General features: G+C 37.6%; 1 protein-coding gene and 1 pseudogene across 1 annotated transcript in view; both read left to right on the forward strand.

The window, feature by feature from the left end:
- LOC133659214 (neuronal membrane glycoprotein M6-b-like) overlaps positions 1–10,631 on the forward strand; it is a 108,496-nt gene extending 97,865 nt beyond the window's left edge. Inside the window, exon 7 of the mRNA XM_062061953.1 lies at positions 6,628–10,631. Coding sequence (XP_061917937.1) covers positions 6,628–6,780 — 153 coding nt within the window. The 3' untranslated portion in view covers positions 6,781–10,631. The remainder of the gene's footprint in view (positions 1–6,627) is intronic.
- Positions 10,632–18,061: 7,430 nt separating this feature from the next.
- On the forward strand, positions 18,062–23,429 carry LOC133659225 (transcriptional activator protein Pur-alpha-like; annotated as a pseudogene).
- Positions 23,430–25,538: the final 2,109 nt, after the last annotated feature.

Consider the following 25,538-nt stretch of genomic DNA (forward strand, 5'->3'; position numbering starts at 1 on the left):
AAAATAAGAGCACTGATAGGAAGTAAATACAAAAACAAGGAAGCACGAACAGAAATTAAGTGATAGATCGTTACAGCTTGAATTAAATAAATAATTTCTTAGACGGGGACCCCCAAACTGTGGCCCGTGTGCCGGATCCGGCCTGCCAGCGTCCAAAATCCGGCTCCCGGGAAGTGAACATGGGGATGGGTCAAATGCAGAGGATAATTTCACCACACCTCGGAGTATCGTTGGGACTTTAACTTTAATAATGACGTATTAATATGATTTGTATAATGCACTGAGGATAATCCTATCGTGTATCAGCTGATATTTACTTTACAGGAAAATGTGTTGGATGTTTAACCATATTTAAATGAATAATGACATATTCCAGCCACTTCACATTTTAAAACAAAATTACCAAAACTAAATAATTTGGGATGTGTAGCTAAAATATGTTAAATCCATGCAATAATTAGTTTTTTAGTGTACCGTATTTTTCGGAGTATAAGTCGCTCCGGAGTATAAGTCGCACCGGCCGAAAATGCATAATAAAGAAGGAAAAAAACATATATAAGTCGCACTGGAGTATAAGTCGCATTTTTGGGCAAATGTATTTGATAAAACCCAACACCAAGAATAGACATTTGAAAGGCAATTTAAAATAAATAAAGAATAGTGAACAACAGGCTGAATAAGTGTACGTTATATGAGGCATAAATAACCAACTGAGAACGTGCCTGGTATGTTAACGTAACATATTATGGTAAGAGTCATTCAAATAACTATAACATATAGAACATGCTATACGTTTACCAAACAATCTGTCACTCCTAATCGCTAAATCCCATGAAATCTTATACGTCTAGTCTCTTACGTGAATGAGCTATATAATATTATTTGATATTTTACGGTAATGTGTTGATAATTTCACACATAAGTCGCTCCTGAGTATAAGTCGCACCCCCGGCCAAACTATGAAAAAAACTGCGACTTATAGTCCGAAAAATACGGTATATGAATTTTAAGTGTGGGTGTATGGAGCGGCGAATTTGGCTTTTAGGGTGGGATGGGGGGGTCTGAGTAGGAGTCTTGTGTATGTGGACCCGGAATTAGGTGCGACACCCCAGCTCAGTGGCCTTGTGGTTAGAGTGTCCGCCCTGAGACCGGAAGGTCGTGAGTTCAAACCCCGGCCGAGTCATACCAAAGACTACAAAAAATGGGAGCCATTACCTCCCTGCTTGGCACTCAGCATCAAGGGCCGGAATTGGGGGTTAAATCACCAAAATGATTCCCAAGCGCGGCCACCGCTGCTGCTCACTGCTCCCCTCACCTCCCAGGGGGTGAACATGGGGATGGGTCAAATGCAGAGGATCATTTCACCACACCTAGGACTATCGTTGGGACTTTAACTTTAACTTTAATAATGACGTATTAATATGATTTGTATAATACACTGAGGATAATCCTATCGTGTATCAGCTAATATTTACTTTACAGGAAAATGTATAAGATGTATAACCATATTTAAGTGAATAATGACATATTCCAGCCACTTCACATTTTAAAACAAAATTACCTTTTTTTTTTTTTTAAACAAAACTAAATTATTTGGTAGGTGTAGCTCCCGCATAGCTGGGGTATAGCTCGGTTGGTAGAGTGGCCGTGCCAGCAACTTGAGGGTTCCAGGTTTGATCCCCACTTCCGCCATCCGCCATCCTAGTCACTGCCGTTGTGTCCTTGGGCGAGACACTTTACCCACCTGCTCCCAGTGCCGCACCCACACTGGTTTAAATGTAACTTAGATATTGGGTTTCACTGTGTAAAAGCGCTTTGAGTCACTAGAGAAAAGCGCTATATAAATAGCTTTTTTTTTTTTTTTTTTTTTTAGCTAAAATATGTTAAATTCATGCAATAATTAATGTTTTTTCAGTGCATATGAATTTTAAGTGTGGGTGTATGGAGCAGCAAATTTGGCTTTCAGGGTGGGATGTGTTAAGTTAAAGTACCAATGATTGTCACACACTTAGACTTAGACTTAGATTTCCTTTTTACTGTCATTCAAATTTGAACTTTACATTACAGATAAGAACGAAATTTCGTTGCATTACCTCATGGTAGTGCAGGATAAAAAAGCAATAAGGTGCATGTATAAATAAATAAATAAATAGGTTACTGTACAGATAAATATATTGCACTTTCTCATATGCATCCATGTTTATGGATGTATGTTATATTGTCTTTTTTTACTCCAGCGAGTTACACTAGGTGTGGCGAAATTATTCTCTGCATTTGACCCATCACCCTTGATCACCCCCTGGGAGGTAAGGGGAGCAGTGAGCTGCAGCGGTGGCCGCGCCCGGGACTCATTTTTGGTGATTTAACCCCCAATTCCAACCCTTAATGCTGAGTGCCAAGCAGGAAGGCAATGGGTCCCATTTTTATAGTCCTTGGTATGACTCGGGGTTTGAACTCACAACCTACCGATCTCAGGGCGTGTATGTGGACCCAGAATTTGGTGCTACACCCCTGCTTGAGTAGAAGAAACACATAAATGGGTATTGGAGCACAAAGCATTGTGAGTAATGGGTGACGAATACCGAAAACTCCTGCACATTGGATCTGTTTAACACAGATCTGGGCAAATTAAGGCCCGGGGGCCACATGCGGCCCGTTGAGCTTTTCAATCTGGCCCGCCGGACATTCCCAAATAATTTTTTTAGATCTTTAAGATGGAAAGTGTAGCTGCCATTATGATGTGCAGTCATGTTTTCTAATGACCGTAAGTCTTCAACGATACTAAGTCTTTCAATGGTTGGAATCTGCGCTTATGGATGATATACCAGTTACTATGGTCATCTAATTAGTTACTATGGTCATCTAATTAGTTACTATGGTCATCTACTTAGTTACTATGGTCATCTAATTAGTTACTATGGTCATCTAATTAGTTACTATGGTCATCTACTTAGTTACTATGGTCATCTAATTAGTTACTATGGTCATCTAATTAGTTACTATGGTCATCTACTTAGTTACTATGGTCATCTAATTAGTTACTATGGTCATCAACTTAGTTACAGTGGTCATATAATTAGTTACAATGGTCATCTAATTAGTTACTATGGTCATCTAATTAGTTACTATGGTCATATAATTAGTTACAATGGTCATCTAATTAGTTACAATGGTCATCTAATTAGTTACTATGGTCATCTAATTAGTTACAATGGTCATATAATTAGTTACAATGGTCATCTAATTAGTTACTATGGTCATCTAATTAGTTACAATAGTCATATAATTAGTTACAATGGTCATCTAATTAGTTACTATGGTCATCTAATTAGTTACAATGGTCATATAATTAGTTACAATGGTCATCTAATTAGTTACAATGGTCATCTAATTAGTTACAATGGTCATATAATTAGTTACTATGGTCATCTACTTAGTTACTATGGTCATCTAATTAGTTACTATGGTCATCAACTTAGTTACAATGGTCATATAATTAGTTACAATGGTCTTCTAATTAGTTACTATGGTCATCTAATTAGTTACAATGGTCATATAATTAGTTACAATGGTCATCTAATTAGTTACAATGGTCATCTAATTAGTTACTATGGTCATCTAATTAGTTACTATGGTCATCAACTTAGTTACAATGGTCATATAATTAGTTACAATGGTCATCTAATTAGTTACTATGGTCATCTAATTAGTTACAATGGTCATCTAATTAGTTACAATGGTCATCAACTTAGTTACAATGGTCATATAATTAGTTACAATGGTCATCTAATTAGTTACTATGGTCATATAATTAGTTACAATGGTCATCTAATTAGTTACAATGGTCATCTAATTAGTTACAATGGTCATATAATTAGTTACAATGGTCATCTAATTAGTTACTATGGTCATCTAATTAGTTACAATGGTCATCTAATTAGTTACTATGGTCATCTAATTAGTTACAATGGTCATCTAATTAGTTACAATGGTCATATATTTAGTTACAATGGTCATCTAATTAGTTACAATGGTCATCTAATTAGTTACTATGGTCATCTACTTAGTTACTATGGTCATCGAATTAGTTACTATGGTCATCAACTTAGTTACAATGGTCATATAATTAGTTACAATGGTCATCTAATTAGTTACTATGGTCATCTAATTAGTTACAATGGTCATCTAATTAGTTACAATGGTCGTCAACTTAGTTACAATGGTCATCTAATTAGTTACTATGGTCATCTAATTAGTTACAATGGTCATCTAATTAGTTACTATGGTCATCTAATTAGTTACTATGGTCATCTAATTAGTTACAATGGTCATCAACTTAGTTACAATGGTCATATAATTAGTTACAATGGTCATCTAATTAGTTACTATGGTCATCTAATTAGTTACAATGGTCATCTAATTAGTTACTATGGTCATCTAATTAGTTACTATGGTCATCTAATTAGTTACAATGGTCATATAATTAGTTACAATGGTCATCTAATTAGTTACAATGGTCATATAATTAGTTACAATGGTCATCTAATTAGTTACAATGGTCATCTAATTAGTTACTATGGTCATCTAATTAGTTACAATGGTCATATAATTAGTTACTATGGTCATCTAATTAGTTACTATGGTCATCTAATTAGTTACAATGGTCATATAATTAGTTACTATGGTCATCTAATTAGTTACTATGGTCATCTAATTAGTTACAATGGTCATATAATTAGTTACAATGGTCATCTAATTAGTTACTATGGTCATCTAATTAGTTACAATGGTCATATAATTAGTTACAATGGTCATCTAATTAGTTACTATGGTCATCTAATTAGTTACTATGGTCATCTAATTAGTTACAATGGTCATATAATTAGTTACAATGGTCATCTAATTAGTTACTATGGTCATCAACTTAGTTACAATGGTCATATAATTAGTTACAAAGGTCATCTAATTAGTTACAATGGTCATCTAATTAGTTACAATGGTCATCTAATTAGTTACTATGGTCATCTAATTAGTTACAATGGTCATCTAATTAGTTACAATGGTCATATAATTAGTTACAATGGTCATCTAATTAGTTACTATGGTCATCTACTTAGTTACTATGGTCATCAACTTAGTTACAATGGTCATCTAATTAGTTACTATGGTCATCTACTTAGTTACTATGGTCATCTAATTAGTTACTATGGTCATCAACTTAGTTACAATGGTCATCTAATTAGTTACTATGGTCATCTAATTAGTTACTATGGTCATCAACTTAGTTACAATGGTCATATAATTAGTTACAATGGTCATCTAATTAGTTACTATGGTCATCTACTTAGTTACTATGGTCATCAACTTAGTTACAATGGTCATATGATTAGTTACAATGGTCATCTAATTAGTTACTATGGCCATCTAATTAGTTACAATGGTCATCTAATTCGTTACTATGGTCATCTAATTAGTTACAATGGTCATCTAATTCGTTACTATGGTCATCTAATTAGTTACAATGGTCATCTAATTAGTTACTATGGTCATCTAATTAGTTACAATGGTCATATAATTAGTTACAATGATCATCTAATTAGTTACTATGGTCATCTAATTAGTTACAATGGTCATATAATTAGTTACAATGGTCATCTAATTAGTTACTATGGTCATCTAATTAGTTACTATGGTCATCTACGTCACAGCAGCTCACACGAGGCACCAAGCAGTGTGGGCGGGAAGCGTTTCCACAGACGCGGAAGGAGATTTTCACAACAAAGTTCTAAAGCTTAGTGATATATAGAATAGAATAGAATAGAATAGAACAGAATAGAATAGAATATAAAGTACTTTATTGATCCCTGGGGGGAATTCAGCAAATATCAGATATATCAGATTGTAGGTGGGTTTATTTTGTACCCTTTGCGTTCATATTTCACTGTTTGTTGCATTTAGCATAGAATAGGATAGGATTGGTCTTTATTGTCATTGCACAAGTACCACGAAACCTTATTTTCAGCACAAACCCGTTCAAGATTGGACAAAACAAACCGTGTACAGGCTTGCAGAACAGGAACGCTGATGGGTCGCCACAAGGCGCCCCGTAAAAGATGGGAAAAAGGTCAAACGCTGGGGAAGGATGAGTAAAAAAATACTATCTAGACTGGGTTCCTAAGGGGGCCCAGTCTGGAGTGGGAAAAAACCTCCATATACATCTCGAGATATCTAGCAACAGAGGGAAGGGCGAGGTCATGATGGTAGGCCGCAGCTCTCAGACGCTGACCATTCATCACCCCTATGGGATTTGCGCCATTTTTGTTGCGTTTCACTTGATTGTAAAATATGTCGATCGAAAGGGGGTGTAACATTCATATGTTGTCAATATTCAGTGTTTTATCCTTCATAGAAAAATTTAAAATTCCATTACGTTTTTTAAGGCGGTCTGTCATAACGTTTTTAGCATTCAATCAGACATTATTGTGAGGTTTGGTATATTTTTTTTGATATATATAAAAATAGATATACCGGCCCCCAGACACATGTTTTTCTCCAAATGTGGCCCCCGAGTCAAAATAATTGCCCAGGCCTGGTTTAACACATAGTTGTGTTGTTTTCTTTATCCAGATTCACTATCTGATGATCCTGTCAGCCAACTGGGCATACCTAAAGAGCGCCGTCTCTACGCACGACTACCAGGACATCAAGACTAAGGACGACCAGGACCTGGAGGCGGAGGCGCGCTCCAAGGAGGGCCAGAACTCGTCATCCTACTCATAAGGATGAGCGACACCGCTCCGAGCACCGACCACACCCCCCCTCACACCGCCAACCGACCCCACCACACCCAGCCCCTTCTGTAAAAAAATAAAAATAAATAAAACAAAAAAAAAACAACCGACCCCCCCCCTCCTCCCCCCAGGTTATATTCGATAGTGCCGCAGACTCCTGAGTCTCTCTACTCTTCCCTTCCGCCATGTTGGATAGCGTGGGCGTGTGTTCCCACCAGAAGGGAACAGGATAGAGGATCAGGAATAAACGGCAGCCCCCCCCGGCCCCAAAGAAGTTTCAGAACGGGCCGAGCTTGCCTGCCGGGGTCGGAGCTCACGTACGGTTTATCGGCTCCCGAAAGCGTCTAGGAGTTGCCGGGCTGCGGTCCAGGCCGCGATGGCCTCGTCCTGCCTCTTGACACACGGCTCGCCGCGGCCTAAGTGAACATTGTTTACTGTCGGCGCCCTCCAACGGGAACCCAGACAGCGACCAACTTCCTCCGTTTTTTTTGATGTTTTATATGCATATATATATATATGAATATGAATATACTGTGTGAATGTGCGTGAATGTTGTTGTTTTTTAATACACTCTGAAAAGTATGCCAGGTATTATTAAGCTCTTTCATTTTATGTTTTCTGGCGTTCATTTGATCTTCCTTTGACTCTTTATTCCTGCTGTTTAAAACATTGTTGCTGTTCAGACGACTCCCTTAACGAGTCAACCACCCACAAACACACATTCATGTTTCTCAAGGAAGTGTAGAGAGCACAATTTGACATTTTGGGAAACGCTTACTTGTGCTCACATTTCTTGACTTTCCCCCCGCAAAGTTCTCTTGGCATAAAAAAAAAAAAGAAAAATGTTGGAGCCTTTTAAAAATCTGTGCATTCAAAAAACAACTATTCAGTTGTATCAATACTTCTAATTAAAGAAAAGCTAAGCACAAAACTTAAAAAACTACAATTGGAACAGCTTTGTTTACTATTTTTTAGTCTGTATGCTGGCTTGTGGAGTGTGCTAATCATTATTGGTGCTAAAAAAAAAAATGTATTCACATCTGAATCGTGTTTATATTTATTCCGGTTTTAATTAATTAATCATTTTCAACAGTATTGTTTTGTGTAAGAATCCATCTTTAAAAATGCTTGTTTTAGGTCATCCTTGTCTATACAACATCATACGTCCCCAGCCAAAAGTAACTTTTGTAAGCTGTTTTTAAAAGGTTTCATTATTATTTAACACCAAAAAGTATTCTGCAAGAATCGGTTTGAATCGATAATCAATTCTGAATCGAATCGTCACCCCAAGCATTGCAGCCCAACAGAGTCATGAGTTGTTGTGTAATATTCCCATCCCTACTGAGAATGAATACATCCCTAAAATGGAAAATATCTGCTAAAACTTGAGAGTTGGAGATTCCGTTGCCTCAAAACATAATAATAGTGTATGTTTGCAACTCCAGATCATTTTTACTGAATGAAAGTGTGGGCGAAATGGCTATTTAACAGTGTCTAAAATGGTGTTTCTTAACCATTGTTGGGCCGCCAAAAAATATGGGTTTCTCAGCCATGGGCCGCAGTACACTTTCCCACCAGTTGTGGCAGTAATGACAATATCAAACAGTCTGGAGCGGAAGTTAGAGAATATCTCAAGTGCAAAAATTATGACTAAAGTGGCGAAGCTGTATTTTCGTTTGTTTTGTTTCATTTTTTTTTCACATTTTATTGATTTTAGCACGACATAATTATATATCAATTTATTTTTCATCAGTTTATTTTTGAGTCCCTGGCAGTATATTTGGTTAGTAGTAGAGATGTCCGATAATATCGGCCTGCCGATATTATCGGCCGATATATGCGTTAAAATGTAATATCCGAAATTATCGGTATCGTTTTTTTTATTATCGGTATCGTTTTGTTTTTTGTTTGTTTGTTTTTTGTTTTTTTTATTAAATCAACATAAAAAACACAAGATACACTTACAATTAGTGCACCAACCCAAAAAACCTCCCTCCCCCATTCACACTCATTCACACAAAAGGGTTGTTTCTTTCTGTTATTAATATTCTGGTTCCTACATTATATATCAATATATATCAATACAGTCTGCAAGGGATACAGTCCGTAAGCACACATGATTGTGCGGGCTGTTGGTCCACTAATAGTACTAACCTTTAACAGTTAATTTTACTAATTTTCATTGATTACTAGTTTCTATGTAACTGTTTTTATATTGTTGTACTTTCTTTTTTATTCAAGAAAATGTTTTTAATTCATTTATCTTACTTTACTAAAAATTTTTAAAAAGTACCTTATGTTCACCATACCTGGTTGTCCAAATTAGGCATAATAATGTGTTAATTCCACGACTGCATATATCGGTTGATATCGGTATCGGTTGATATCGGTATCGGTAATTAAAGAGTTGGCCAATATCGGAATATCGGATATCGGCAAAAAGCCATTATCGGACATCCCTAGTTAGTAGTTATTTTTCCAATCAGCCTGACCTAATCCTAAGGTTTATGTGTTAAATAAATAATAATCTCTGTAATTAATGAAAACAATTATTGAATATGATTAAAATTAAGAGTAAGATTAATAATTCAGTGGTAATATTTGAAGGCCCGGGCCCCTATGTAGTGGAAAAGTTTGGCCCTGACCTCGAAACGGTTAAAAACCCCTGCTCTAGAACAATAGCAGAATTTCTGTAATACTTCATAATCCACGCAAGTAAACGTTTCCCAACAATAACTTTTCTTTCGCCAGCAAACCCGACACCTCAGGTATCAAATCAAATTGTTGTGTCTTTTTTTGCATTTTAAGCACTTACCCGAATCACATTGCTACGCATGAAAGGTCATTTTGTGAAATGCAACGCATCACCTGTAAATAGTTGTAACCCCCCGAAAAGACCCCAAATTGACGCCGTGAGAACACAATCAGTGTTACGACACGCTATTCAATATTTTGGATTGCTCCTTTTTCGCGTTTGCTATAACAATTGTCACGTAACACTCCAAATGATATGTGGTGAGAGGGCTGCAGTGTAGTTATGACGACATGGATTGAGGTGCTTGTAATGTATGCATTTAAAAATGTGAGAGAATTAATTTTCAATCAATTGTGATGATGTTTTTGTTTGGGGTTTTTTTTGGACGGCCAGCCAAAATAGTGACTTTTTAACGCACTTCTTAATGTTTTTGTTTTTTTTCATTCTCTCTCAGATGAGCCACATAGACTGTTTCTGGATGTTTACACTCTGAACTCAACACGTCAGGAATTTCCTACATTAATTTTATAATCCTTTAAGGTTTCATATCCCATAATGTATATTGTATAATTGATGATCACTGCTTAGTCAACCCGAGAAGAAAAAAGAAAGAAAAAAACAGACAATTTCTGATGAGATGAAGCATGTCAGTATTGTGTGCAGCTGTCTATTCTGTATAAAAATGACTTTATCGCCATGTGTGTTATTGTTTGATAAATATACGTGCTCTGCCGCCACGTGGATGTAAAAGGCAAACTTCAATTTCCTGTGAGACGATGCGTGTCAGGTTGTTGCTGTTTCCTTGTTAATTGCATGAAAGAGACATTACTGTCTTTGCAGTTTTTTCAGGTGATGTGTAGTCAATTGTATGACAACTTTGGTAGGCGGTGTTTTGCCCCCCTTCCTTTGCACCCCCGCCCCTTTTCTAAAAAAAAAAAAATTTCCATTGTACTTTGATGGCATTGTAGTCTCTGTAGGTGTTTCCTTATGCTTTTTATTTTTAGTTGGAAATAGATTTACGACTCCTGCATAGTGATGATTTTTGTAACCTTCTCTAGTAAAACCGGTATTTTTTATTATCGTGACACCGTTGTCTCCTGCCTCTTTCTTGACTTGGCTGTTTTTGTTATTCCTTTGCAAAAATGTCTTGGGGTTAGTAATATACGGAGCCCCTAAAGGGACATGGGGGAAATTTTATTTTTTATAATTTTTATTTTTATTTTTTTTAGACATGTATCTCGTGCGCACGAGAAACTTTCTTGTGCGCACGAGAAACTTTTTATAAAGTTATAAAAAAAAAAATGTTATAATTTGTTTCTTTTTTTTTTTTTAGACATGTATCTCGTGCGCAAGAGAAAGTTTCTCTTGCGCACGAGATAGTTTATTTTGCGCACGAGATACATGTCTAAAAATAAAAAATTACAATTACAATTTAAAAAAATGTTGTTGTTTTTTATAACTTTATAAAAAGTTATACATGTTATACATGTCTAAAAAAAAATTACAAATAAAATTAAATTATAAAAAATAAAATTTCCCCCATGTCCCTTTAGGGCAGGGGTCACCAACGCGGTACCCGCGGGCACCAGGCAGCCCGTAAGGACCAGATGAGTAGCCCGCCGGCCTGTTCTAAAAATAGCTCAAATAGCAACATTCACCAGTGAGCTGCCTCTATTTTTTAAATTGTATTTATTTACTAGCAAGCTGGTCTCGCTTTGCCCGACATTTTTAATTCTAAGAGAGACAAAACTCAAATAGAAATTGAAAATCCAAGAAAATATTTTAAAGACTTGGTCTTTTATTTGTTTTCACTTGTTTAAATAAATTCATTAATTGTTTTACTTTGCTTCTTATAACTTTCAAAAAGACAAATTTAGAGAAAAAATACAACCTTAAAAATGATTTTAGGATTTTTAAACACATATACCTTTCTACCTTTTAAATTCCATCCTCTTCTTTCCTGACAATTTAAATCAATGTTCAAGTAAATGTATTTTTTTTATTGTAAAGAATAATAAATAAATTGTAATTTAATTCTTCATTTTAGCTTCTGTTTTTTCGACGAAGAATATTTGTGAAATATTTCTTCAAACTTATTATGATTAAAATTCAAAAAAAATATTCTGGCAAATCTAGAAAATCTGTAGAATCAAATTTAAATCTTATTTCAAAGTCTTTTGAATTTATTTTAAAATTTTTGTTCTGGAAAATCTAGAAGAAATAATTATTTGTCCTTGTTAGAAATATAGCTTGGTCCAATTTGTTATATATTCCAACAAAGTGTAGATTGGGTTCAAACCTATTTAAAACATGTCATCAAAATTCTAAAATTAATCTTAATCAGGAAAAATTACTAATGATGTTCCATAAATTATTTTTTTAAGTTTGTGTCTTCTTTTTTTCGGTTGAATTTAGAATTTTAAAGATTCGAAATTGAAGATAAACTATGTTTCAAAATGTGTCTTTTTTTTTTTTCGTGTTTTCTCCTCTTTTAAACCGTTCAATTAAGTGTAAATATCATTAATTATTAATAATAACATAGATAATAACATAGAGTTAAAGGTAAATTGAGCAAATTGGCTATTTCTGGCAATTTATTTAAATGTGTATCAAAATGGTAGCCCTTCGCATTAATCATTACCCAAGATGTAGCTCTTGGTTTCAAAAAGGTTGGTGACCCCTGCTTTAGGGCAATTATTTTGACTCGGGGGCCACATTTAGAGAAAAAAATGTGTCTGGGGGCCGGTATATCTATTTTTAGGGACAATAAAAATGCTAAAAACGTCATGACAGACCGCCTTAAAAAACGTAATGGAATTTTCTATTTTTCTATGAACGATAAAACACAGAATATTGACAAAATATGAATGTCACACCCCCTTTCGATCGACATATTCTACAATCAAGTGAAACGCAACAAAAATGCAACAAACAGTGAAATATGAACGCGAAGGGTACAAAATAAACCCACCTACAATCTGATATATCTGATACATCACTAAGCTTTAGAACTTTGTTGTGAAAATCTCCTTCCGCGTCTGTGGAAACGCTTCCTGCCCACACTGTTCGGTGCCTCGTCTGAGCTGCTGTGACGTATATTACCATAGTAACTAATTAGATGACCATAGTAACTAATTAGATGACCATAGTAACTAATTAGATTACCATAGTAACTAATTAGATTACTATAGTAACTGGTATATCATCAAAAAGTGCAGATTCCAACCATTAAAATACTTTGTATAGTTCAATACTTCCAATCATTAGAAAACATGACTGCACATCATAATGGCAGCTACACTTTCCATCTTAAAGATCTAAAAGAAATATTTGGGAATGTCCGGCAGGCCAGATTGAAAAGCTTAACGGGCCGCATGTGGCCCCCGGGCCTTAATTTGCCCAGGTCTGCTTTAGGGGCTCCGTAGTAATATTTGAATTCAACGTTTTTATTTTTTTTATGCAATAGTCATTTAAAATGATCTTTAAAAAAATGTATTGTATAGCCAGGTGTATGGCGGCCGTTTTGCCTCGGTAACAGTAATGCTCTGTTTGTGTAAACTTAGGCCCTGTCTACACTTATCCAGGGTAAATCCCACCTAAACGTATCCTTGTCCACACGCACACAATGGTCGTTTAAGACCCCCTCCTCCCCTCCGTCCGCCGGCGCAACGCAGCCTAGTACGCATGCGCGGAAAATGCGCACGTCATAGTCACCTCCGGTGTTGCTTTGTGTGCAAGTTCTTAAATGTAACTTATCTGAACAATATCCAGTGTTGTGGTATTTCAATTAGCTGGAATCCAGTGTGATGTGGGGCCCTATTGTAGTGAGCCACACCTGAGACATCATAAATTAATCAAATCTTTAATGGACACGTGAAAGTAAACAATGTGATAAAGAACATTTTACATCAATCAATCTAGGGATCTAGATATCTGGTCAGGACACTCCTCACTCTTTTGCCTTCACCTTCACTGTCCATTCCTTTTTGGTGACTTTATGTACTCTGGAACTAGACGTTGAGTCCTTGACATACATGGCGGACAATAACTGATCCAGTCTGCTTTGCCAGTCCAAAAGCATTCGCCCGTTTTCCGTAGTCTTCCCTCGACGGCCAGGTAATACAAAGCACACGCTACCTTTTTTTTTATCACATCCAGGGGGAGCCCGCATTCTCGTTGTCTCTCCTTCGACAAATGGACAAAGTTTTTTGGTAAGTAGAATCGCAGCTGACCTGGACATTCGACAGTTCTCTTGCCGTCTGAGAAGTGTTGTATCCCAAATAGCTGCAATCGCTTTCTCTTAAGGTATTCATGTGTGACTTCCACAAGCGTCTGTACATGTAGGGCAAGCAGAAACACGGGCATGTCTGGGTTACCTCCATATTTCCAGTGGTTAGCTCCGAGTTACGAAATTGCTTTATTATGAAGCTGGCTGTGGCGCGTTCTTTCTGATGTCACTTCCTGCATGGGTGCGGTCTTTCTGGCGTCACTTCCTCTCCGAACTCAGTTTGTAAACGATCAATGAGTCCATACAAAGCAGGAGATTAAAGAAATACATGGCGCACTTGCCCGTATAAAAAATTATCCAAGGAGGGCGACCTTAAACGATGAATAAGTGTGGCTGAAACGGGGCTTAGGATAGATAATTATTTGTTTAATGAGTTATCCGGCTTAATGTAGACAGGGTCTTAAAGGGGTCGAATCCTACAATTCTGTACTCTTGTTCCACTTGATGTGTAAGCATGAACGTAATTTGGGAGGAGGTACATGTCCCCTGTACTTTTTCCAAAAGGCAGTTTCTGTGTCCCCTGCAACGTCCAAAAGTCATGTTAATTGAATGAAGACAAGTCAAACATTAGCACCAGGTGGAAATTGGCTGCTCATGCTGAAACTAGTCCCGTTGGACTGCTCACAGGCTTAGTGATTGGCTTTCTAGGGCTTCCTATTAGCCAACGTGACCGATGCGAGATAATAGCATGTTAGCATCGATTAGCTTGCAGTCATGGATTGACCAAATATGCCTGATTAGCACTCCAGCAAATCAATAAAATCAACAAAGCTCACCTTTCTGCATTCACGCACAGCATAAAACATTTGGTGGACAAAGTGAGACAAAGGAGGAGTGGCATGAAACACGTCTTTCTGTGGCAGCATCGGAGAAAGTTGAACATGTAAACAAACTATGATGAGTTCAAGGATCGCTGAAGTTAGTAGGACAAATTGGTACTTCTATAACATATACATTGGGATTTCTAACAATTAGGAAGAATTGTGTCATGTTTGTTCTCCTGCAGAAAATTTATTAAAACAACATCATTTCCATTTTCACATATCTCTGAAAGAGGTCCAGGGAGCCACTAGGGCGGCACTAAAGACCCGCATTGGCTGTAGAGCCGCGGGTTGCTGACCCCCGTACTACTACTACTACTACGAGAGAATAATGAACAACAAATCAATTATTGAAGAAACAAAAAGTCTGAGAACCAGTGGAATAGAGCCATCAAAGTACATTCAATCTATTTATTAACTAGTGCTAACTAGTGTTGTCCCGATACCAATATTTTAGTACCGGTACCGGTACTAAAATGATTTCGGTACTAAAATGATTTCGATACTTTTCTAAATAAAGGGGACCACAAACAATTGCATTATTGGCTTTATTTTATTTATTTTTATCTTAGGGTACATTAAACATATGTTTCTTATTGCAAGTTTGTCCTTAAATAAAATAGTGAACATACAAGACAACTTGTCTTTTAGTAGTAAGTAAAAAAAAAAAGGCTCCTAATTAGTCTGCTGACGTATGCAGTAACATATTGTGTCATTTATCATTCTATTATTTTGTCAAAATGATTAAGGACAAGTGGTAGAAAATGAATTATTAATCTACTTGTTCATTTACTGTTAATATCTGCTTACTTTCTCTTTTAACATGTTCTATCTACACTTCTGTTAAAATGTAATAATCACTTATTCTTCTGATGCTTGGATGCTTTACATTAGTTTTGGATGATACCACAAATTTAGGTATCAATCCGATACCAAGTAGTTACAGGATCATACATTGGTCATATTCAAAGTCCTCATGTGTCCAGAGGCATATTTCCTAAGTTTATTAACATAATATACATTTAAACAAAACGAAAGAAGATGTTGTGATGCCAAAAAATATTGACGTAATCATAGCAGTATCGCTCCTGTACTTAGTATCATTACAGTGGATGTCAGGTGTAGATCCACCAATGGCGTTTGTTTACATTTACAATGATTCATCAGTATCGCGGTACTATACTAATACCGTACGACCCCAGTGCTAACACAATCCAGTGAAAACATTCCACGGAGCTGCCATTCTATCTAGTTGTGTAAACGACAATAAGAAAACAAGTATACACCTAATAATTCAAAAGGCATTTTGAAAAACTGATGCATGTGTGTTCGTCATGTCACACTATCAATTAGCGGGCATGCAGGTAACTTAAGGTAGGAAACGTTATGCCACAACAACCAAGTGTTCAAATACCATCCATTTTCTATTGTCCATTTGACGTTGACAAATAAAGCTTTGATTTATTTTTTATTTTGTTGGCGCATCTAGACCGGATGTGACATATCGCGCTATTATTGTGAAGCCGGAAGTGTGTGCGATTGTCCATTTGTCATTGACAAATCCAGTTTTTATTTTGTTGGCGCATCTAGACCGGATGTGACATATCGTGCTATTATTGTGAAGCCGAAAGTGTGTGCGATTGTCCATTTGACATTGACAAATCCAGTTTTAATTTTTTATTTTGTTGGCGCATCTAGACCGGATGTGACATTTCGTGCTATTATTGTGAAGCCGGAAGTGTGTGCGTGTGCTTGAACTAGGTGCCCTAACAAGAAGCGAGGTGTGTTGTGGAATGACGTGGCGGTGGTGTCTGTCCTTTCTGCTGTTGTTGAATTGTTAGAGGCTTGGATGGACAATGTATAATGGTATACAAGTCGAGCCTGTAGGCATTAGTTAACTTAAAGCTCATTCGTGGTGGCGGTAATGCCCTAATTCAGTTTGCATCCGCCGTTTATCAACAGAGAAGAAGAAGCATGTGACGTCACTTCCTGCTTTGCCTCGTCTCGGAAGGCAAACAAGAGCCTATCCATACATCACGTGAAAGTTTGAGCTTAAAATGCCGGTTAGCTGTACTGTTTTGGGGTGTTCCAACCGTTCAAATCGAGGTATAGAAAAAAGCTTTCACAGAATCCCGAAATTCGTGTTTCATAAAGTCCGTGAAATTACGAAAGCGCGTCGAGGAAAATGGCTCTCGACTATGTCACTTTCTTCTTGTCGTGGATTACGATAAATATCATTCCGTTAAAGGTTTGTTGAATGTTAGGGTTGTTTGAGAAACTGTCACGTTTTTTCTTCATTATGTAGTTAGTGTTTGAGACCAGAACCAAGCGTAAACTAAGGATCGCATTATGCAAATGTTCTCTACTTGCCATTGAATACGGAATTTTGCGACGGTCCCTAAGCAGGATTCACAACGTCAGCGAGCGTGGCGGGCTTTTCTACATTTCCCACAATGCATTGTGGCTGGCCATTTTGTAAGGCTCGGTTGGGACACACTATTGTTGATCATTCATTCAATGATAATAACAATAATAATGCCGACGACGTGTGCTGTGATCAACTGCCACAATCGAGGTGGGAGAGATAGAAAACGCTTTTATCGCATCCCTAAGGTTGTTTGTGGCCAGGGGCCAGCGGCTGAACAGAAGAGTGAACGGCGGCGGCAAGCATGGATTGCCGCTATCAACCGAGCCGGTGTGAAGTGCTATGAACAATTTCGTGTGTGTTCGGATCATTTCATTTCCGGTAAGATACACAATACTATTGTGTTAGTTAAATTAATTCAAAATAAATGACAGACCCACTGTGCGTGACTCTAGCCGTGACAACACTGGCCACTAGATATGTAACGATATCAAAATATCATGGTACGGCCACTTTACAATAGCATTGTGGTATACGTGGGTTTTCGGTGACGTCACGTCCGGCCCACTATTTCCTGTGTCCGCCATCTTGTGTGTCAAAGCGAAGCGTGTATGTAAACACTTTTAACCAAGCACGCCTCCACCACTTTACAATAGCATTGTGGTATACGTGGGTTTTCGGTGACGTCACGTCCGGCCCACTATTTCCTGTGTCCGCCATCTTGTGTGTCAAAGCGAAGCGTGTTTGTAAACACTTTTAACCAAGCACGCCTCCGTTGTTATTTTTTGCGCGAAATGGGTCACACATGCGTCGTGTCGGGTTGCACAAACCGCGCGAATTCAGGAGAAGGAACCACAAAGTTCTACGATATTCCTAAGGTCATCGTAAAGCAGGGGAAAGAAACCGAGCGGCTGTCGACAGATAGGCGCAACACGTGGCTGGCGAGAATCAATCGAGCTGGATTTACTCCCGATCCTGCAAAACGACACTACAAAGTTTGCTCTGATCATTTTGTCACAAGTAATGTGCTTGTACATCACACAATTCCATATAATTTCACTTTACATCATGTCCGAAAAGCAGTTGAAAGAAGCAAAGCTTATTTAATCCTACCCCTTTCCCACTTCAGAGCGTTTTGCAGATATGGGTGAGGGCCGACATCCGGGCAACTGAGCTACATACGGGTTCTTCGAGCCATAGCAACCAGACTGGCGTTGAAAACAAACCGTTGCCATTACTCTTTAACCCGTCGACCTACGCTGGTTAAACCCGTCGTTCTGCCTCCAAAATGCAGAAAAACGGTGTTGTTTTTGGTTGTGCTAACCACAACCGGAAACAGGGAAAACAAAGGTTGTATTTTGTTCTACCAAAGCGTGATAAAAGCCCACAGAGACGAGACAAATGGCTCGCAGCTTTACACTGGGAAAACGAACGCTTCTACTTGGACGTCAAGCAGAACGCCAAAGGCCGCTTCTTGAAGATAGCCGAAGTCGGGGCCGGTGGCAACAAGAGCCGCCTCACGCTGTCTATGTCGGTGGCGGTCGAGTTCCGCGACTACTTGGGGGACTTCATCGAACACTACGCCCAGTTGGGTCCCAGCAACCCGGGCATGGTGCAGGATGAGCCGCGGCGGGCCCTGAAAAGCGAGTTCCTAGTGCGGGAGAATCGGAAGTACTACATGGACCTGAGAGAGAACCAGCGGGGACGGTTCTTGAGGATCCGGCAGACCGTGAACAGGGGGCCCGGCTTGGGGTCAGACCATCGCGCTCCCGGCGCAGGGACTTATCGAGTTCCGCGACGCTTTGGCCAAACTTATTGACGATTACGGCGTGGACGAGGATCCCGCGGAGCTGCCGGAGGGCTCGTCGATGACTGTGGACAACAAGCGCTTCTTCTTCGACGTGGGCTCCAACAAGTACGGCGTGTTCACACAAAGTTGTTGATAACTTCTGCGTCTCTTTCTTAGTAGCGCGCAGGCTAAGCTAACTAGCAAGCTAAGCTAAGCCTGAGAAGCTTTAAAGTTCACTGAGACGAGTCTGACGCAAATAATACATTTTCATTTTTTCACACGATATGCGAATAAGTAAAAATGCGTAAATGAAGGATTTAACGCCGACTTCCAAGCCACAACGCTCGTTAAATGCTTTTTCTGTCAATGCTATGTTCGCTGTGAGCTGGTTTGTTTTCAACGAATTCCCGGTTGCTAGGGGATTGGTAGGCGGAAGTGACGTAGGTCCGCCCTCACCCATATACGTTCATTTACTGACTTCTTTTTGTAGAACAATGACATCCGTGAATGATTAATACAGCAGTTTTTGTAATAAATAATTAAGTCAGTCATGATAAACATACTGAGATGAAGAATATCTTATTTTCAATAATGTTGAAAGTGTTTCTCATAATTATTCTACTTTGTACTTTGTAAACACTATTAATTTGAACAACCTCTTAAACTGGATCACATCAGTACAATTAACTTCTTTACTTAAAGGCCTACTGAAATGACTTTTTTTACATTTAAACAGGGATAGCAGATCTATTCTATGTGTCATACTTGATCATTTCGCGATATTGCCATATTTTTGCTGAAAGGATTTAGTATAGAACAACGACGATAAAGATCGCAACTTTTGGTATCTGATTTAAAAAAAAGGCTTGCCCCTACCGGAAGTAGCGTGACGTAGTCAATTGAACATATACGCAAAGTTCCCTATTGTTTACAATGATGGCCGCATGAAGTGAGAGAGATTCGGACCGAGAAAGCGACAATTTCCCCATTAATTTGAGCGAGGATGAAAGATTTGTGGATGAGTAAAGTGCAAGTGAAGGACTAGTGGGGAGTGGAAGCGATTCAGATAGGGAAGATGCTGTGAGAGCCGGGGGTGACCTGATATTCAGCTGGGAATGACTACAACAGTAAATAAACACAAGACATATATATACTCTATTAGCCACAACACAATCAGGCTTATATTTAATATGCCACAAATTAATCCTGCATAAAAACACCTAGGTGTTTGTTATGCTAGCTCCTAGCTCCTATGCTAGCTCCTAGCTCCATATAAGCCGCCAATCCAATTCAAACACCTGCACAACACACACAATCACTCAGCCCAAAAGACCTTTCACCTAACCCAAGGTTCATAAAGCTTATATATTTAAACAAAGTAACGTACGTGACGCGCACATACTGGCAAGCGATCAAATGTTTGGAAGCGCAGCTGCTACTCACGGTACCTGATATTCAGCTGGGAATGACTAAAACAGTAAATAAACACAAGACATATATATACTCTATTAGCCACAACACAACCAGGCTTATATTTAATATGCCACAAATTAATCCTGCATAAAAACACCTACGTGTTTGTTATGCTAGCTCCTCTGCTAGCTCCTAGCTCCATAGAACACGCCAATACAATTCAAACACCTGATCAACACACACAATCACTCAGCCCAAGGGACCGTTCACCTAACCCAAGGTTCATAAAGCTTATATATTTAAACAAAGTTACGTACGTGATGCGCACGTACGGTCAAGCGATCAAATGTTTGGAAGCCAAAGCTGCATACTCACGGTAGCACGTCTGCGTCTTTGTCATCCAAATCAAAGTAATCCTGGTAAGAGTCTGTGTTGTCCCAGTTCTCTACAGGCGTCTGTGTATCGAAGTCAAAAGTCCTCTTGGTTAGAGTCTCTGTTATCCGAGTTTTTCGATCTTGACTGCATCTTTCGGGAATGTAAACAATGAAACACTGGCTGTGTCGTGTTGCTGCTGACTTCCTTCGCAAAATACGTCCGCTTTGCACCGAGAACTTTCTTCTTTGCTTGCTCAGCTTCTTTCTCCATAATGCAATGAACATAATTGCAACAGATTCACCAACACAGATGTCCAGAATACATCCAGAATGAGATGAAAACAGCTATTTCATATTGGCTTCAATGTGGAAGCCATACCCGTGTTCCCCGGGCTACGTAACGCGCATATGTCATCCTCAGAGGCGTTTCGAACCGGAAGTTTAGCGGCAAATTTAAAATTGCACTTTATAAGTTAACCCGGCAGTATTGGCATGTGTTGCAATGTTAAGACTTTATCATTGATATATAAACTATCAGACTGCGTGGTCGGTAGTAGTGGGTTTCAGTAGGCCTTTAATTCATTCCATAATTAAATTCCACATACTGATATGCTAAAGGTTTTAAGTGTGTACGAGCATACAAATGTTTTAAATTAGATTTTCCTCTAAGGTTATATTCCTCCTCTTTTGTTGAGAATAATTGTTGTACATTCTTGGGTAGCAGGTTATAGTTTGCTTTGTACATAATTTTAGCTGCAAAATGCACAAAATCGTTGAATTTCAATATTTTTGATTCAATAAATAAAGGGTTTGTATGTTCTCTATACATTATGTATTATTCAAACTGATCTTTTTTGTAACACCATTAATGAATGAAGTGCAAATTTGTAGATGTTTTCCCATTCGTCTGCACAATAACTCAGATATGGTAACAAAAGTGAGCAATAAGGAATGTGAAGTGATTTTTGGTCTAGAACATGTTTTGCTTTACTCATTATTGACGTGTTTCTTTCTACTTTATGTTGTATATTTTTTACATGAGATTTCCAGTTAATTTTATCATCTATTATTACACCCAAAAATTAGTTTTCTTTTACTCTTTAAACCCAATGTCCGATAATGGCTTTTTGCCGATATTCCAATATTGACCAAACCCTTAATTACTGATACCGATATGAACCGATATCGATATATACAGTCGTGGAATTAACACATTATTATGCCTAATACAACCAGGTATGGTGAAGATAAGGTCCTTTTTAAAAAATTAAATAAGATAAATAAATTAAAAACATTTTCTTGAATAAAAAAGAAAGTAAAACAATATAAAAACAGTTACATAGAAACTAGTAATTAATGAAAATGAGTAAAAGTAACTGTTAAAGTTAAAGTGGACCAGCAGCACGCACAATCATGTGTGCTTACGGACTGTATCCCTTGCAGACTGTATTGTTATATATTGATATATAATGTAGGAACCAGAATATTAATAACAGAAAGAAACAACCCTTTTGTGTGAATAAGAGTGTAAATGGGAAAGATAGGTTTTTGGGTTGGTGTACTAATTGTAAGTGTATCTTGTGTTTTTTATGTTGAGTTAATAAAAAAATTTAAAAAATGATACAGATTATAAAAAAGAACGATACCGATCATTTCCGATATTACATTTTAAAGCTATTATCGGACATCTCTTGTAATTGTTTGACTTTCTCTTCTACTGTTACCAAAAAGCATTATTTTAGTTGTACTGAGATTCAAAGATAGCCTGTGTTTGTCAAACCATCTTTTTAATGTGTACATTTCTTCTGTTATTATTTGTATTATCTTTTGTGTGTTCTCTCCTGAACAAAACACAGGTGTATCATCTGCAAATAATACTAAGTCCTTTGTAACTTTACAAATGTCGTTTATATCGAGATTGAACAATTTTGGTCCAAGTATTGATCCCTGGGATACGCCACAAAATATTTTCAGCTTTGTAGAAGTGCGTTCGCCTATCTTCACACGTTAGCTTCTAACCCAGTTTAAGACCAACCCTCTGAATCCCTTCTTGACAGCAGATGGAAGTAGGCAGTAAGATTTGTCTTGTGTAACTGTTGTGCTGTCGCGCATCTTCACGCTCTCTTCAGTTGCAAATAACAATGCAGCATCATGTGAACATATTTCACCAATGCCTGCCATACGCGAACAGGGTGCTTATAAAACACAACCGGTCTTCTCTGACCCATGGCACCAAACATGGATCAGTTGATCTCTGTGAGTGATGAACACGGAACGATGAGCACACATTTATCTTCCTTTGTAGCCAGTTTAATTTCCTGTACCCATCCACACACAAAGTAATTGTACGCTGCGAGCGACTTGTATCCCTTGAGCTCATCCAGAGTATAGGCACTTACATTGTTCACCAAATGTCGGGGTAACTTATTCACCAAGTCAGAGTATGAAACATCGTCATGCTCTCTACTCCACTCAGACTTGTCGATCTGGTAAGGATCCTCACATCCAATTAAGGTGTTTTTCTCCTTGTAACGAGTAAGGATTTTCTTATCTAGTGACTTAGAGTATTTGTACATCGTACCAAAGGTCCAATCTACCATATTTTTGTTGTTGTTATTTCATAGCAGAAACTAAAGACTTGTTGTTGTGCAGGAAAGCTGTGTGCTTTATTCAACGTGAATGACCACGACTGGGCTCCGACACTAAACCTAGGCTACGACAAAGTCAAAAAGAAATCTGAAGCGGCTAAAATACGAGAAGAGTGTCAGAAACTACGAGAGGAGAAACAAAGACGGTCCGAGAGTGCAAAGTCTTTACTTGCTCTGCATAAACAGACGGCAAATGGAGGACCGGCAGCTGAGAATGAGACACCTGAGAATAAGACAGAGGATTTACAAGAACCACCAGTTGAAGGACTTCAAGGTATTTTCTCTTAACCGAATGTAATCTTTGTTATCTTGATTCTCAGTAGGTACTGTATGTGTGTAAAATATAAGAAAATGGATGGACATGAAACCATAATGACCAAACAGCTCTTGTAAATACAATTGCAGTGATATAGGTATCATATCTACAGTGATAACTACTATGAAAGTTATGGATTTTTAAAACCGGTGAAAAAGCACTAATTTCTGGTCAACTTATTTAATATGAACATAGTGGGGCTCAAGGTTTTTAGGTGTGACCTTTTTGTTAAAGGGGAACTGCACTTTTTTTGGAATATTGCCTATCGTTTACAATCATTATGGGAGACAGGAACACATGTCTTTTTTTGTACAATTTTAAAGATGATAAACAACGCCTGAACGATGCCGCTAATGGGAGTCACTGTTGTAGCCTTCAAATCCCTTTAAAACTACTTCAAAACCCTCCAACAACATTTTATATACACAGTGCAAGTCTATATATAATGTAGTAACAGACACATTCATAACAATATGTAATATGTACAATATGTATTATGGTTTGATAAATGTAATCATTGATTGATTTCTGTTTCCATAGCTGCGAACATCTGACTTTTGGCAACAACTGTTTGTTCCTACTCTGTCTGGCTAGCTCAGCTGTGTACAAACAAAATATTAAATGTGGGCTAATACTTTACAGATACTGCAATATGATTGTTCATGTTTTTCAGTCAGTACAAATTGGTGTCGTATCGCAGTGTTGCGCATTACAAACTCAAACACGTTTCGTGCTGACGTAAAAGCTAGCTTATTTCTTTCCGTAGTTAGCTTTTACGGCTAATACCGAAGCACACCGATGTATTACTACGATAACAAAAAGTTCCTTAGTGGTCGCTCTTACAATAACAATGTCGCTACAGCTTGATTATAATACGGAATGTAAATTAATTATTGTTGATGGTTTTTGAATGCATTTTAAACTGATTTGGAGGTAGAATTGATTGCTCCCATTAGCTGCATCGCGAGCCATTGAGAACGAGACGATTTTTTTATGTTAGAAAGCGGAAAAAAATGATAATGATGATTGTTAATGATGGGCAAAATTCCCAAAAAAGTGCAGTTCCCTTTTACTATTTACCCTATTTTAAAAAGGTTAGTATCATTGGGAAGTTTGCGAAACAAAGACATGGTGGGAAAATAGTTTTTACAGCTATGTTGTATTTTTAATTGATGATTTTTAATTCATGAAATTAGCAATGGAAGTGACGGAAACTTTTCACAAACACGGCTGGTCGCACTCGACTTGTGAGTCACATAACATGACCAGGCAATTGGAGGGTCCAAAAATCAGTGTGTGTATCTATCAATATAAACCTTATTTAGCTGACTCACTCATAAGTGTATGACTTATATTATGATAGGGATTCCAATTAACATTTTACTCACCATAAATGTTTTACAGGGAAGTTTTGTCAAGTGTAAACTTGCCAAAAAAATTTGGTAGCTTAGTGCCGTAATTATTTGTTCAATCCAATTATTTTGATGTTCTGAATAAACTAGGACATGTGTTCTACATAGTCAGTATTGATGTATAGTGGTGATGAAAAGTTGAACTCTGAGAACAGCGGTCCGGTCGCTACTCAGATTACACAATCAAACGTGAAACGCGCTGGGTGAATACACACATACCTAGATTCTGAGATTATCTTATGGGAATCATATTGTAACTGTTTATGAGAACTTCATTTATTGATCTATTTATTAACTTACCGTACTAATTTTTTCTTTGTGTTACACATTGAGTACAAACAAATGTATTAGAAAAAATGCTATGAAACGGAAAGTGGTAGGAATAAATAAGATCAGCTTCTTCTTACCCCTTTTTTCCAAACTTGCTCTGAGACTGGAATAATGTGATGTATAATGTTGTATTTGTATACATGTTTGAAATAATCTAACACCAACCAAAACCACCTACACTGGTTTCTATTCATCTGCAACAAATGAGTAAAGAGCATTCAACCTCAATACAAGAC

This window comes from Entelurus aequoreus, linkage group LG01 (assembly GCF_033978785.1).
Source record: "Entelurus aequoreus isolate RoL-2023_Sb linkage group LG01, RoL_Eaeq_v1.1, whole genome shotgun sequence".
In the NCBI taxonomy this organism is placed as follows: Eukaryota; Metazoa; Chordata; class Actinopteri; order Syngnathiformes; family Syngnathidae; genus Entelurus; species Entelurus aequoreus.